General features: G+C 39.2%; 1 protein-coding gene across 32 annotated transcripts in view; it reads right to left on the reverse strand.

Annotated features, from left to right (window-relative positions):
* The window catches only part of RIMS2 (regulating synaptic membrane exocytosis 2), a 586,561-nt gene extending 569,388 nt beyond the window's left edge, over positions 1-17,173 (reverse strand). For all 32 annotated transcript variants that reach the window (XM_070477293.1, XM_070477273.1, XM_070477284.1 and 29 more), the window contains exon 1: positions 16,899-17,173. In XM_070477293.1, the coding sequence (XP_070333394.1) occupies positions 16,899-17,074 (176 nt within the window). In that variant the 5' untranslated portion in view covers positions 17,075-17,173. The remainder of the gene's footprint in view (positions 1-16,898) is intronic.
* Positions 17,174-17,464: the final 291 nt, after the last annotated feature.

The following is a 17,464-nucleotide window of genomic DNA, read 5'->3' on the forward strand; positions in this document are numbered from 1 at the left end:
ATGGACCTTTGTTGGCAAAGTAATGTCTCTGCTTTTTAATGTGCTATCTAGGTTGGTCATAACTTTCCTTCCAAGGAGTAAGCGTCTTTTAATTTCATGGCTGCAATCACCATCTGCAGTGATTTTGGAGCCCAAAAAAATAAAGTCTGACACTGTTTCCAATGTCTCCCCATCTATTTCCCATGAGGTGATGGGACCAGATGCCATGATCTTAGTTTTCTGAATGCTATGCTTTAAGCCAGCTTTTTCATTCTATAGATGGTTCTAAATATTTAACAACTGACATAACCATATAAAATATGTGTCAGTATATAAATTAACATTAAAAATAAATTTCTTTTTTCCAAATAAACTGTATAGAATTCTGCTGTGTATAGTAGTCCCTCCTTATCTGCGGTTTTGCTTACTGCAGTCTCAATGATACACGGTCAACGGCAGTCCAAAAATATTAAATGGAAAATGTTTATTTCAAAAACAAACAATTCATAAGTTTTAAATTGTGCACTGTTCTGGACTGCATGATGAAATCTCAGACTGCCCTGCTCTGTCCCATCCAGGATGTGAATCATCCCTCTGCCAAGCTCACTCTGTCAATTTGTCACTTACTAGCCTGCATGGTTATCAGATCAACTCTCACAGTGCTTCCGTTCAAAATAACCCTAATTTTACTTAATAACGTCCCCAGAGCATAAGAGTAGTGATACTGGCAATTTGTAAGTGCCAAAGAGAAGCCATAAAGTGTTTCCTTTATGTGAAAAGGTAAAAGCTCTTAATAAAAGAAAAAATAGTATGTTGAAGTTGCTAAGATCTACTGTGAGATTAAATTCTCTGTGAAATTGTGAAGAGGGAGAAAGAAATCTGCACTAGTTCTGCCGTCGCACCTCAAACTTCAAAAGTTATGGCCATATACATGATAAGTTAAGATGGAAAAAGCATTAAATTTATACAGTATTTTGACAAAGCACATTCACATAACCTTTATTACAGTATAATGTTGTATGTTCTACTTTATTATTAGTTATTATTAATCTCTTATTGTGCCTAATTTGTAAATTCAACTTTATAATATATAAATTATATAATACAGGAAAAAACATAGTATATATAGGGTTTAGCACTATCCACAGTTTCAGACATCCACTGGGGGCTGTGGAACAAATCCACAGCGGATTAAAGGGGACTACTGTAATAAGAGCTATAGCAACATTATACACTAGTTATCGTAACGGTTTCCAAATCATTTGTTAAATTTTAGAAGTGCTGATTTAATCTCTCTAAGGGGGCCACGATTTGATATTGGGAACCATACTAGGCTTCTCCCACCGTCTTTCGCATTAAAGTGACTGTCAGGAGTTGCTGCTACTGCACTTTGCTGAAGCTGTAAGATAGCTGGGCCTGCTGTCTGTGTCACTGTCACACAGCATATAGAGGCTAGTGCTTCCCACCGTGCATGAAACCCCTGTGTCGCAGGTCCCCTCCCCCAAAACACGCTGCCACAAAAGCGGCCTGCACCGCAGCCTGCTCCATCACCTCCAGCAACAGGAAATGCTGAAGTACTAGGCAGTCATGACAGGCCTTCCAAGGACCACGTTAATCCACATCATGCTTACAGACTGCACTGGACAACATAACATTCTCTCAATAAAAGTCACCAATATGCATGAAAGTGATTCAGAATTTTAATAACTAGTGTCTCTGTTACTGGTACATATCAGCTGAATACCAGTCCTTCATACAAGGTCCTTTACAACTGATGCCTGCCAACTAGCCTACATGCACCTATCAATATAGGAATAGTCTGAATGGCTGGTGACAATAAGAGCAACAGTGGCCACTGTAGTTATGACAATTAACATGTTATAGAAATTCATGGCTCGTGGGCACTTTCATTTACAGCGTCACCGTAACCCTGTCAGAAAGATACCACAAACCCTAATTCCTTACCCATGATTTCAAAACCCAAAGCTCTGAAAACAGAACTTTTTTTGCAAGTTTGGGCCAAAATTCTTGATCTAAATGAATTATTAATAGCATGAGGCTTTATGTAATCTCTATTTAACCTACTTATAAATATTCACATGTTTCACTAGAGAAATATAAATGCATTTGCTTAGGGGCTGCTGTCCTGATCCACTAAGAGTTATATATTTCTGTGGCTGCACCTTTATGTTTCTAAAATCAAAAAAAGGGGTGTTGTTATTATTTAGTCGCTCAGTCGTGCCTGACTCTTGTGCAACCCCAGGGACTGTAGCCCACCAGGTTCCTCTGTCCATGGAGCTTCCCAGGCAAGAATACTGAAGTGGGTTGCTATTTCCTTCTCTAGGGACTCTTTCGGACCCAGGAATCAAACCTGCGTCTCCTGCATTGCACAGAGATTCTTTACTGCTGAGCCACAGTGGAAGCCCCAAAACTCAAAATACCTGAATTCTAAACCACATCTGCCACCAAGAAATTCAGTTAAGGAATTTTGGATGTGTGTTTTCAATCTCTGTTTACAGAGTTTAAGGAGTTGAAGTGACTTCGTCAAGATAACATAGCTTGTAAATGGTGGAGCCGGGACTCTAATCCAGACACGTAAGTCTTGTTTTATCCCCTATCCAAGACAGACCATAAATGAAAAAAGAAACCTTTCTCTGCATAAAAAGACACATCTCACAGTTCACATAATATCATGTAAGCATAAGTTAATATAAAAATTTTAATGCAAAAATTAAAAATCAAAGTCTGTATCTAACCTTCAAAAAATACATTCCCTGCTGCTTAAATATTAATGTTTCACCCTCTCTATTTTACACAAATGAGTAAAGTCATTGTCAGATTTGGGGTCACTCTTCCAGAAGTTAAGAACACCATCAATTTTAATGTTGACATTATTTTTCACTAAAATTCCTAAACACTACAAAACAAATGAAACAATTTAAAAAGAGAATTATAAATAATTATCTTAGGAATTGACAAATTTTCTAATACCAATCCTGTCAATTCTGTGGTAGTTATATTTTTCAACAAATACTTCTACCGAGTTAGGCATGATCATGTAACTTGCTATGACCAATGAAATGTGTACAGCAGTTATATGTATATTTCTGAGAGGAAACTGTAAGAAACAATCTGCAATTGACTGCTTTCTCTCTTCATCTGTTCTCAATGTTCCATACATCTTCTCCACCATCAGCCTGTTATAGAACGAAAACAACACGGAGTAAAGACCCCAGGCAACCCAGACAGAAACATACAACATGAAAAATAAACTTGTATTGTTTTAAGCTATTGAAATTTGAGGACAGCACAGCCTACTGTTAATTTATAAATGTATTGCCTCTTAGCTTCTAGTCCATCTTTCTTCATCCTACTTAGTAATACTGAATCCGGACTGTACAACCCTTTCTCCTTTCGCAGTTGGCGCAATGTCAAGCTTCGTCAGTAGAGGGAGCTGGAGCAAAAGGAAGAGGGGGCTTCTCTTATTGGATCTGGGAATTCTGTTGTTTTCCCCGCGATGCCTGGCAGTCAGGAGCTTACAGGATGCCTACCCAGTGGCACTCACTCTCGGCACTCGCCCCCACCAGCACCCAGCAGGAACTGATCCAGAAATTTCAACAGCATCCCAGCAGGCAGTATCCCAGTAAGTCTCACAGACACCCTATAGGTGGCTTCCCAGTGACTTTGGCTAAGCACATTAGCCAACCTCTCAGCAGCCCCACCGACACCCCCACAGATGATTTCCTGCCTGTCCCAGCTGGTGGCAGCTCAATGAGACATCGTCACACCTTCCAACAAGGGCTGAATTTCAGCCTTAGCCATGGGGGAAGGGGCCGCTTCCAAGTTTGTTCCTTCCTTGAGTACTCAGCCTCAGCCCTGAAGAAGGTAGCTGCTCTCTGCTACAAGTTAATAATCCTTTATATTAAAATTTTCCTATTCAAAGTATTACTGCAGTTTCTGTCTTCCAATTGGACACTGATATCTAGTCTACCCCAACGTATAAAACTACATGCTGCAACATGAATTTGTATTAGTAGTTTTGAAGGATAACTTTGGTTATTTTCTTTTTCTAGCTATTTCATAGCTATTTTTAATATTTTATGTATCAAAGTTAAAGCAACTAATTGTATTTTGACCACTGCCATAGAATTTAAATCATACTAAATACTAAGTGCTTCCCTTGTGACTCAGCTGATAAAGAATCCACCTGCAATTCAGGAGACTTGGGTTCAATCTCTGGGTTGGGAAGATCCCCTGGAGGAAGGAAAGGCTGCCCACTCCAGTATTCTGGCCTGGACTCTGTATCATCCATGGGGTTGCAAAGAGTTGGACACGACTGACAGACTTTCGCTTTCACTTTCAAATACTACATGCTTTCATTAAATCAGACTTATTGGCTAAAAAATATGAGAAATAAAAATAATATATGAAAGCACATTTATTGTGGGGTAAGAAATAGCTCTTCAAACATGTCAATGAAAATTATATTGTTGTCAAAAGATTAAATTCAAATCTTTATTTATTCATACTACAATATAAAGTTTATACTGAGTCTTTTAAAATCAGTTTATATTGAGTCTTTTAAAATCAGATAATGAAAATATTGCATTTGGAAAAGTTTCAATACTCTTCACTATGTTAGTCATATGGCAAAATTACATATTCCTCAATCTATAAAAATAAATCCAATTATTAACTAAAAAGACTACTCAGGAAGAGTACTTGTGTTTCTTATGTGCAGAGCCAAAAACAATTCTCACTGCTTGCCCCCAACCCCACTTCCCATTAAACCAGTATTTTAATTCAGGAGGAAACAAATGAAAAGTGAAGAGCACATTGCCAGTAATTTGAGGGCAATAAAGTATTATAAACCTATGGAAAAGTAAAACTATAAAATATTATTTCAGAGATATTCTAGAATGTGTGTCTCTAATACAAAATACATTTTTAAAAATGAGTAGCTCAATGTCTCCTTTATAAAGGACATATATCCAAACTTATATCTAGTGGCACTTACCAAAGAAGTATAAGGAGAATAATGACCACCAAAGAGGTTCATTTTCTAATCCCAGGAAGGTGAATATATGTATCCTTACATGGTAAAAGAGATTTTAGAGATGTGACTAAGATAGGAAGATTATTCTGGACTATCTGGGTGGGCCCAATCTAATCATAGGAATTCTTAAAAGAGAAAAATCTCTCCCAGCTGTGGACAGAGAGAAAGGCAGTGACAGAAGAAGGGTCAGAAAATGGCATCATGAGAAGAATTCAATGCTCCATTGCTGGTTCTGAGATGTAGAAGCTATGAGCAAGACTAGAGAAGAGGTCTCTAGGAGGTCAAAACAGCATTCAGCTAATAGCTGAAGGAAATGGGAATCTCAGTCGTTTTTCAAGGAACTGAATTCTTTCAACAGCCCAAATGAGCAAGAAAACATTCCCTCCCACCTCACCCCTGAACCGGCACAACCCCCCCTCCAATCCCCGCCCCCTGCCCTCACCCCCACCCTGGGTAGCTTCCAGAAAGAAATACAGCCAGTTCTTTTGATTCTATCCAGTAAGACCTATGTCAAACTTCTGATTTATAGAACTGTATGATAATAAACTTCTGTTGTTTTAAGCCAGTAAGTTTGTTAGTAGCAGAAAACTAATACAAGGGACAATATTTATAACCTTTGAAGATCTAGGTCATACTTTATTAAAGAATGTAGCAATGGCTTTTCAACAGGTATTAAAATATTGGGCGTTCATAAAAGTATTTACTGAAAATAAAGTAGGTTGATTCCCAGGCAAGAATACAGGAGTGGGTAGCCATTCCCTTCTCCAAGGGATCTTCCCGATCCAGGGATGGAACCCAGGTCTCCTGTATTGCAGGTGATTCTTTACCGTCTGGGCCACCAGGGAAGCCCCTTTCATAAAAGTATTTATTGAAGATAAAGTAGATTGATAGTCTCTATAGTTATCAATGCTTCCCTATTTCAGCTAAATGATTTATTTAACAAACACTTACATGATGTTTACTATGTGCTAAGAACTCTTCCAAGGGCTTTACAAATATAAACTCAATCCTCATAACAGCTTATGAAGTAGGCATTATTATCCCCATTTTACAGATAAAGACAGTAAGCTACACAACTATCAAGTAACAGAGCTGGATTCAAACTTAAGCTCGACTGACTCCAGAATTCAAGTGCTTCAGCGCTAGGCTAACTGTTTTCCGTATAAGACTCAACAGCAATGTGATAGAAAGAGATTGGGTTTTGTAGTTAAAAAGATCGAGGCAGAGATCTGTGTTCTGCTACTCATAAGCTTTGTAACCTGTATCCTAGCACATAATGGAAACTAAAGAAATGTTCATTCCCTCCTTCAACTCCTGCTTGCAGTGTAGAGATACATTCAAATTCAAAGAAAACCCTATATGGAACAGGCTTAAGAAAAAAACACTAATCTTAATTCCCAAATTTGCACTTCTCTTTCCTCAGGTTTACACATTACTTTTCAGATCTCAGCTAAGACAACCAATGGTATAACAACACATTTCTAGGGGTACTCTAGGCTCTCACTATCATACCAACAAAAATATATTGGAATTTTACCATAAAAACAAAATTACAAAAAAGGGGGAAAATTTTTTTAAGACTTAAACATGAGGCATAGGTAAAGTCTTTTTGATTGAAGGTAATCTTAGCCATAGAATGAAATGAAACAGCTATTACATGCACTTTCTGGTTCATTTTTTGTCTCAAATTTGTTACCATGTTACCTTGTTCTTGTTAACATGTTTGAAGAGTGGTCACTGGCCATAGAGTAATACTCTTTAAGCTAATGTTCCTTATATTTGTTATCATCTAGAAATCAACTTTACCATCTCATATTCTAGACATTGAACCTGGTCTTAACAAAGATGCTTTGTCCTCAAGGCTGCCTACCCCAGCAATACCACCATTATTATTGCCCAGAGAAATCTTTTGAGGGGGAGGTAGAATTTTCTAAAATGCTAACTACTATTTCAAATAAAGACATACTTTACACTATAGCAAAAAAAGTATCCACTGAAACACCAGCAAAAGGTGGCTTAATCTATCATGCTGTGCTGTGCGCAGTCACTCAGTTGTGTGCGACTCTGTGATCGACCCCATGGACTGTAGCCCGCCAGGCTTCTCTGTCACTGGGTTTCGCAGGCAAGAATACTGGAGTGGGGAGCCATTCCTTTATCCAGGAAATCTTCCCGACCCAGGGATCGAACCCGAGTCTTCTGATTGCAGGTGGATTCTAAGTACAAATTCTGGTGGAATATGACTGCTTGGGCTTACATCCTAGCTCCATACTGAAAACTCTGAACATCCAACTTAAGTCTTCATTTTTTTCATCTGTAAAACTGGGAGAGTAATAACTATCTCATAAGATGGCTGTAGTGGTTGAATTAGGTAGTGAATATATAAAATAGCACAGTAAGCATTCAACAAATGTTGGCTATTGAGTATTAAGGTTCAGTTCAGTTCAGTCGCTCAGTCGTGTCCGACTCTTTGCGACCCCATGAACCGCAGCACGCCAGGCCTCCCTGTCCATCATCAACTCCCAGAGTCCACCCAAACCCAAGTCCATTGAGTCGGTGATGCCATCCAACCATCTTATCCTTTGCCGTCCCATTCTTCTCTTGCCCTCAATCTTTCCCAGCATCAGGGTCTTTTCAAATGAGTCAGCTCTTCGCATCAGGTGGCCAAAGTATTGGACTTTCAGCTTCAACATCAGTCCTTCCAATGAACACCCAGGACTGATCTCCTTTAGGATGGACTGGTTGGATCTCCTTGCAGCTCAAGGGACTCTCAAGAGTCTTCTCCAACACCACAGTTCAAAAACATCATTTCTTCAGCACTCAGCTTTCTTTATAGTCCAACTCTCACATCCATACATGACTACTGGAAAAACCATAGCCTTGACTAGACAGACCTTTGTTGACAAAGTAATGTCTCTGCTTTTTAATATGCTGTCTAGGTTGGTCATAACTTCCCTTCCAAGAAGTAAGTATTAAGGTACTAAAAGTATAATAAAATAAGAGTTATATGAGCACAAACAGTCATCTAACCCAGTTTCCAAAGTTGGAAACCTAAGATGAATCTCAGTTAAGAATCAGTAAGACTTAGCCAGAGAAAAGTGGTTAGTGCTTTCTAGTCAAAGAGAACAGTATATGCTAATTTACAACAGAAGATGAAAAAAAAAAAATAGGGAACTCACTTCAATACAATTAAAACAGATAAGGCTCATGAAAGACTACCAGGATTTAACACTGATAAAACATATCCAAGGGACTTCCATGATAGACCTAGAAGTTCGGACAATATCGTAAATGCAATGGGAAGGCACTAAAGAATACTAGGGATATTAAAATGAACTGTGTGTCAAAGTGTAGTACTATTACAGAGAGGCTGGACTAGAGGAAGTGAACCTTCAGCAACAAATCCTCAGTTAGGGTACAGCCAGCAACTTGTCACCAAGAGGATGGAAAAGACATTTCCCGATAAATTCTGCATTCAAGAATCAATGGCCGCGTTAAGACTTTTGTTAGCTTAGACCAATCGTTGAAGAGAGATCAACCTGTAATAACAAAATTCAGTGCCCAGGTGGCACTACTGGTAAAGAATCTGGCTACCAATGCAGGAGTTGCAAGATGCAAGTTCAATCCCTGGGTCGGGAAGATGCCCTGGAGAAGGGCATGGCAACCCACTCCAGTATTCTTGCCAGGAGAATCTCATGGACAGAGGAGCCTGGCAGGCTACAGTCCATAGTGTCACAAAGAGTCATCAGCCAGAACTTAATTACATGAACTCATCTAGATACAAGGGGAGACGGAAAAGGTAGGACTAGACAGCTACTGCACAGAAACTCTATGAAAAAGGAATATAAATCTTTGAGGAACACCTATCTATCTCCACAACAAAATTCACTTTGACAGAAAAAAAAAAAAAACTGTGTTAATAAAAGCATTAACTATTTCAGCTTTTGGTCAAAAGGCATTATGTGTGAGTGACATGTGATAAAACAGATTTTTCATGTATGTGCCCAAGAAGCAAACCACTACAACAGTTATCAAAATAGACACCTCATATGCCAACAAAACAAGATGGATGTTAGCACCATCTCCATCTGTCAACTGAACAATACCAAAGTACTAAATATCAATAAACACCATTTTGGTTATATTGCTACCTAGCTATATTATTGTGTATCCTTTTTTCCCAGGTTTAGCATCCCAGAAGCCTAGTTGCAGGATATGTGAAACTGTTATTTCTCCCTCCCAGATGAACATAGGTTTTCTTGGAAGAAAAAACACTAAAGGGCATAGAGAATTCCATCTTCTTCCTGTGTGTAAAGGAGCATTTATCCAGCATATCTGTTTAGCAGAACCTATGTGTGTGTTACACAAAAATATTAAATGTTTATAATATATAAACCCTATAAAATTCTTAATTCTAAATGCCTTAAAAAAGCATTTAGCTAGCATTATGTTGTATGGAAAACATAAATTAGAGCTTTTGAGATGCATATATATAAAAGTTGCTCATTCTTAGACTAATTTATACTATCTAGTTGCCCATCAGTTTTCTGGTAACAATATTAGACAGAAAGTAGGTGAAACAATATTATATCACTCCTGGGTCAAAACCCATTCTCAACTTTTCCCTTTCTAATAACCCTACCTCTAATCATATTTCTAGAATTTTCTATCACAAAATCCAACAAAAATTATCTCCCTTTCATAATAAAACACTTTTTTAAATTCTGCAATAATTCAGTAAGCTCATAGGAAGAGAAAGAGAATCTTCATCAACTGTAACATGTCTTTTCCAAGGTTAATCTCCCTATATTTTCCTAAAACACACTCACATTTCCAAAAGTTCATTAGAAGTGATGTAAGAAGATATATAAAAAATAACATTTCTTCTAGTTAAATCCAACATATATAATAAAGATTGTGTAATAGTTAAAAAGAAGAAAAGTTATGACCAACCTAGATAGCACGTTAAAAAGCAAAGACATTTCTTTGCCAACAAAGGTCTATCTAGTCAAAGCTATGGTTTTTCCAGCAGTCATGTATGGATGTGAGAGCTGGACCATAAAGAACACTGAGCACTGAAGAATTGATGCTTTTGAACTGTGGTGCTGGACAAGACCCTTGAGAGTCCCTTAGACTGCAGGGCAATCAAACCAGTCAATCCTAAAGGAAATCAATCCTGAATATTCATTGGAAGGACTAATGCTGAAGCTGAAGCTCCAATATTGTGGCCACCTGATGTGAAGAGTCAACTCATCAGAAAATACCTTGATGCTGGAAAAGACTGAAGGCGGGAGGAGAAGGGGACGACAGAGGATGAGATGGTTGGATGGCATCACCAACTCGAGGGACATGAGTTTGAGCAAGCTCCGGGAGACGGTGAAGGACAGGGAAGTCTGGTGTGCTGCAGTCCACTGGGTATCAAATAGTCAGACACAACTGAGTGATGGAACACCGCCACAACCTTAGTTATCAGGCTCCTTAATACTGGTTTTTGCTAGGGAAACTGCTTCCAATTCATGTTCCCTCTCCCTGTCCCTAGCTTTCTAGCAAAGAATCTGTGTACTTAGTCTCTCAGTCATTTCCAACCCTTTGGACCCCATGGCCTGTAGCCCACCAGGTTCCTCTGTCCATGGGGATTCTCCAGGCAAGAATACTGGAGTGGGTTGCCATGCCTTCCTCCAGGGGATCTTCTCAACCAGGGATTGAACCCTGCAGGCAGATTCTTTACCTTCTGAGCCACCAGGGAAGCCCATGAATACCACAGTGGGTTGCCTATCCCTTCTCTAAGGGATCCTCCCAACCCAGGAATCGAACTGGGGTCTCCAGCATTGCAGGTGGATTCTTTACCAACTGAGCTACCAGGGAAGCCCCTTGACAAAGAATGAAGTCACCTAAAAGTCCTCCAGGCATATTTTGACTTCCTAGTAGGCAGGAAAAAAGAATCTCTCAAAAGAAAGGGCAGGGCAACAGATTTCATCCAAGAGTGCTATAGAATTAAGGTTTAGAGACTCCTATCTATAGACAGTTCATAGCAATGATTTATTGCACACCTACTTGTGCCAGGACACTTGGTCTATATTGATTACAACAGTCCTTCAGGACAGGTGTTATTCCTCAGATAATACAGATGAGGAAACATGGCCTCAGAGAGCTTATTAACGAAAGCAAGACCTTACCGTTATTAAATAGTAAAGTAAGGTTTCAAGTCAAAATTCATCTGGCCTATCACACTTGGCTCCACTACCTCTCTCTTCATCACACTGTACAATCAATTTTTATAAAGATACACTGTCAACAAAAAGATATTATTTAATTGTCCTAATTACTTTAAAATATAAATTATATATGAAAAATGTATTAGGTATTTTCTCATAAAATGGCAATGTTTTAAAACGCATTTTGAATCCTTAGAAACTACGGAGTTTCAGTTTTTGGCAACGACCATGGTTACTGCGTGTACAATAATGGTTTTTATTTAAGTCTTCATGATTAAATTACATCATTTAGATGACATGCCACACTTAAAATTTCACTTAGCTGTAAGAAAAAATATGATATTTTAAATATCAAAGAGGAAGATCATTCTAAGCATATCACAAAACCCAAAGGCAATAATAATAAGTTTAAATACATTTTTTAAAAATCTTGACTTGTAAAAAAAAGGCATAAACAAGGTCATAAAACAAGTGACAAATAAAGAGCTTCCACAAATCACTGAAAATGACCAACAGAAAAAGAAATACAAAAGGCTCTATACAAATGTAAATGGCTCTCAACCTCACTGATAATAAGAAAACTACAATTAAATTTTAGAATGGCATATTTTCCACTAAAACTACTGGCAAAGACTACCACATACTGAGTTAGCAAAGATATATGAAAATCTCCCTAGCATATGTCACTTCTGCATACTTCCTTTATGAAAGTAAATGTGACAACATTAAAATTTAATTTTTTTATTTTATACTTTATAAAAATATAAAGGTTACACTTTATGACCTTTTAATCAAACAATCTCATTTCTAGGAATTTATTCCAGAGACATATTCACGCATATAGAAAATGATATATGTACAAATGCAAGAGATATAAGAGACTTGGGTTTGATCCCTTGGTTGGGAAGATCCCCTGCAGAAGGACACGGCAACCCGTTTCAGTATTCTTGCCTAGAGAAGCCCATGGACAGAGAAGCCTGGTGAGCTACAGTCTATAGGGTTGCAAAGAGTGGGACATGACTGAAGCAACTTAGCATACACACACACGCACACATACAGCCATTAAAATGAATTAGGGAGTTATATATTCATGGGTGTGGAATTGATCTCCTAAAAACTAAACTGCAGGACATATTTGTACCTTTTATGTTTACACATATAAGTCCACATGTGTACACACACATATATACATATAGAGACATACAATATTTAATATACACACATATCTACTCTTAAGCATAGAATATTTCTGAAAGAGTATAAAATAAGCTGGCAACAGGAGTTGCCTCTGGAAAGGGAAAATAGGTAGCTAAGAAATTTTGTACCATATGTATATATTACCTATTAAGTAAAGAAGTTCATAAGCTGACTTTGGAAAGTATTTTAAAACTGAAATATTAAAAAATATAAAACTTCTTACCTATGTTTTAAATATAATCTAAATCATTACCTTGATCTATCATGCAAATTTTTATTTATAGTTTTATTAGGGGAGCAAATTATCCCTTTGACATTAACAGAAAATCTAAACTGTGTATGAAAAGATAATTTACATGACAAGAAACACATAATTTCTAACTTGTTTCAAAAACATCTCATCTAAAAGACTATGATACAAGGACAGCAGAAAGCCCAATAAATATTTACTGAAAATACTTTTCTATTTATTTCAGTGGGTTTACTTTACTCATACATTTTTTTCACGTCACACCCAAAACAAACAAAAAATAGTAACAAGAACAAAAGCACACTGGAAAATATAAACTTTAAATAAATTACACACTTTATCCAAAAAATTTTATTTTCCAACAAGTTTGGTAAACTATTTAATGTTAATGAACATTACTCGAAGTTAAATCAACATTGCTTACTAGATACCTACCATGTGCAGGTGTTAAGGATGCTACAAAACAGAGACTCCAAAGAAGAGTACATCTTTATTCCTGCTCTCAAGAAGTTTACAGTCTTGAAAGACAAGGCTTAAAAACTTTAATCAATAAAAGAACATTATAGATTTTACTGATACACTGAGTTATCCAAACTAAAACTGTTAAAGGCATTCATGTAAGGATTTAAAAAAAGTAACTGCTGATCCATTGAAGGATCTATTGAATATAAAAATGCTTCCAAAGTCCTAATATCTCACTCATATGTAAAACTGTAACATTTGATAATGACCAAAGACTTCCAGAATATGTGAATATTCAACTAGGCCTTGAAGAAACTGCTAATGATTAAATATAAATAGTTTTTAATTATTCACGCTCCTTAGAAGAGAGTTTACTGTAGTGGTCTCAATCAGTTTTGATCGCTCACCTTTCTCACTAAAAATATATCAGCCATTAACTGTTAAAATATGTATATTTACTTATATGCATCTTCACATTGTCAATCTATATATTAAGTATCAATAAAACTTAATTTCTTTCTTTTTCAAATACAGACAGAAATGTAAATATAAGTTTTAATAATTTTCTTCTTGTAATCCAGTACATCATCATATGATGCCCTTGGGTATCCACACTCTACTTTGTATGAATACTTAATAGGAATATTTAAACTCACAGATCATGCAAAAATATTTTCATCCAATGGTTTCAATTTTTCACACAGCGAACTCATTTTTTAACATAGCTGTTAAAAGGCAGCAGACATGAATTTGAATTTCAGTTTATTTCTCTCTGCCTATCACCTTCTCTCAGAATAAATGTTAACATGCAATTAAACAGACATCACTAAAGAGAAACAAAGTATAGTCATGACCAAGCAAAGGGCCCCTAAAATCTAACGGCAAACAGCAATCATTGAAGAATATTAGTACTATTTTTTTCTTATAAATAGCATTTGTAACTTGAGTCAATATTGAAAATAGTAGTAAATTGTCAAAATCCTCAAAACAATCTGTCTCATTTTTATCATTCTATTATAAAGTTTATTCTTTTCCTAATCATCCGCGTCTAATCTTATTTTATTATGAAAGCCAAAAAGTAGTTTTTATCTACTTTTAATTGAAGGATAACTGCTTTACAATATTATGTTGGTTTCTGCAAAAGTATTTTTAAAGACCATTAAAAATTAAAGTTTCAAATATGTTATAATTTAACCTCTAAATAGTTTCTTGTTAAAATGAATACAAAAATTATTCTTAAACCATGTATATCATTTTGAGGTATGACTCCTTCCAAGTCTAACTTAGGTAAAGATGCAAATAGCTATTTTACATAAACACGAACAGATTTTTCATCAATGCAATTTCATAGACTGTATGACTATGTTCTTAGAGAATGCTTCTTTCAACCTAAACTATGCAAATATGAATGCACAAACTTTATATGCATTTGCACAGTATGTAGGTTTACACAGGAATGTAAAATACTCACATGTACCTATCTGAAAAAACGCTTTCACATTTTCCTAATATAACATATAGTTCACCTTAAATAATCCTTAATTTAGTACTCAAAAATTCATTTGTTTCTATATATTGGAACAATAAATAGATTTGGAACTATAGCGAACTAGCCAATAAATACCATAATTCTGCATGACGTTAAAAAAAATAAAAACACTTCCTACATTTAAATATGAGTCAAACAAATAAAACCACATTTATTTTGAGCATCATTTTGGCAATACTTCTAACAATTATAAGAAAAGTCCAGGTTTGATGCATGAGACAAGTGCTCAGGGCTGGTGCACTAAGATGACCCAGAGAGATGGGATGGGGAGGGAGCATGGTTCAGGATGGGGAACACATGTAAATCTATGGCTGATTCATGTCAATGTATGGCAAAAACCACTACAATATTGTAATTAGCCTCCAACTAATATAAATAAATGAAAAAAAAAGACCCCCTGCACACAGCCATGCTAAAAAAAAAGAAGAAAATACAGATTCATATATCCAAATATCAAACTCTAAGTCATCAAAAGGTTGACATTGTTAGTAAAGTTAAGCAAAAGGCAGAACTATGCCCAAAGAGCTCTTTAAAATAATTGTTTTATTTTTTACTTGTTGAAATAAGCTACTTAAATCTCTTACTATTTTTTCATTTCCCAAGCCTACTAATAAATCACATTACCAAACAACTACTCAAACCCAGAAATTAGTTTTGAAGAAGCAATTCTTTATTTCAGTTTGTATGATAGAAGCACATTTCCTCTCTTAGTCCTTCAGTATTTTTTGAGAACTAGTATTTTTCTTGGACATGTAAAGATATTTGATAAGTTTGTTATATAATTTAAAGTAGCATTTTTCATTAAAATATGTAAATATATATGTGTAGAGAGGGTTGTTTCTTTGTTAAGTGCTAAAGAATACTGAATTCAACAACCTGTTTTTTGGAATTTACATGATTAGAGGTCAGTGTGTTAGTTCCTTCCCAGAGGAACTCTACACTTTCAACTATGTGTTTCTGTGGAGAATATGGGAAAAGCATAATTTAGAAATAGGCGACACGAAAGAACTGTCGCATATTTGGTATATAAACTGTACAAAGTAATCTTAATGAATAATGCATTTCTAGCAAAAAATGAAAGAACTAAGCTGGAAAAACATTTAAAAATGGTTACACATGTTCTGCACAATCTCCTTCACGTAGTAACCGAGAAGTCAAAGAACCGTACAACATTCAAAAGCAAACCTGCTGAAACACATCTCTTAGCTAGACTGACAAGAAAAGGAACCTCAAAACGCCTACAGATCTCGCTCGCTCTCTCTCTCTGGACAGTTCCCCAGTGCTGAAGTTACTCCGTCACTAAACTGTGTTGGGTGCCTGGGTGCTGCTTTCACTGTCCCACCCTCCGCCAAGATCCCGCTGCCTAGACTACGAGCACGAGGAACAGAACTTCACAAGGTAGGGAGCATCCCAAACTACAGTAACGGGAAGAACTGGAGTCCCTTCGGAGCCTCTTCGGGATTAAGCAGATTTACGAGTTGCAAATAGGAAGAGCGGCAGAGCGCAGGGTGTTACACACCCGCCGAGGGGGAGGGGCTGGAAGATGGCGGCGGCCGCACACCCACCCGAGACACGACAGCGCGTATTACAGGCCCCCCTCGGCCGCACCGCCGCCCTCATGGCCTGGGCGACAGTGGGCAGAGCTGCTCTTCCCGCAGTGGGGCGGGGTGTGGGGGGCAGAAGCGCCCCGCACAGGCGGGGCCCCCGGGGCTCCCGGCGGCGCCCTCCTCCCAGGCCAGCGCGCCTCCGCCCGGGTCCCGGCCCGGGGAGCACCTGTGCACGGCCATATTGGATTCCTCGCCCCAGTCACTGCTCCGCGCGGGGGCGGCGGGAAGCGACCAGGGACGCGCGGAGCCCCCGTTCAGCCCGGAGCCCCGCCGGGGCCCGCAACCGAACTGGCCCGGCGGGGCAAGCCGGAAAGACGCCGAGGGGGAGTTACAACGCCTACAGGCTCGCCGCGGCCGGCCTCTGCGCTCTCCCTCCCCGACACACACACCCTGCGCTCTGACAGCCTTAGCAAGCTAGCCCAGGCGCCCGGCGGCGGTCGCAACCCTCGTGGCCCAGGCGCCGCCGGCGGGAAGGGAGGGCGGCGATCCCAGGGCGCGCCGGCGGCCGCAGGGCAGCGACCGAGGTGGGGGGGGACGGCGGAGGGCAGGGAGGGAGGGAGGCGGGAAGATGGAGTCAGGTCCTTACTTGAGCACCGACTGCTCCTTCTCCTCTTCTTTCTTCTGCCGATCCATGACGGCCAGGATGATTTTCCTCTCCTCCTCCGTGAGGTGGCTGAGGTCGGGCATTTCGGGCTGCAGAGGCGGCTGAGAGGCCGCCGGGGTGGGAGCCGGGCGGCCCCGCGGCCCGACAGGAGCCGACATGTTTGGCGGAGTCCAACCACCCTAGGGAAGCAGGGAGGCAACTCCACCCGGCGGCGGCGGCGGCGGCGGCACCCGCGCGGGCGGCTGGGGCAGCCTCCGGCGCCGGGACAAATACATACAAATCAATGGCCTTCAATCCCAGGCGACGGCCCCCCTCCCCCAAGATGGAAAAGAGCGGGGGGGCAGGGGAAGGGAGGGCGAGCGCGGCGGGGTGAGGGAAAGGCAGGGCTGACGAGTGCGCTCCGAGAAATGTTTCTTTTTTCCCGGGGGGCGAAGGGCTGGCAAGTGAGCCGTTGGAGCGAGAAGAGGAGCGGGAGGCCGGGCCGGGCCGCGGAGGGCGCGGAGCTGCGCGGGGAGGGTGGTGGAGTAAGGTGGCGGGGACGGCGATAA

The sequence above is a fragment of the Odocoileus virginianus genome, chromosome 15 (assembly GCF_023699985.2).
Source record: "Odocoileus virginianus isolate 20LAN1187 ecotype Illinois chromosome 15, Ovbor_1.2, whole genome shotgun sequence".
NCBI classification, from domain to species: domain Eukaryota; kingdom Metazoa; phylum Chordata; class Mammalia; order Artiodactyla; family Cervidae; genus Odocoileus; species Odocoileus virginianus.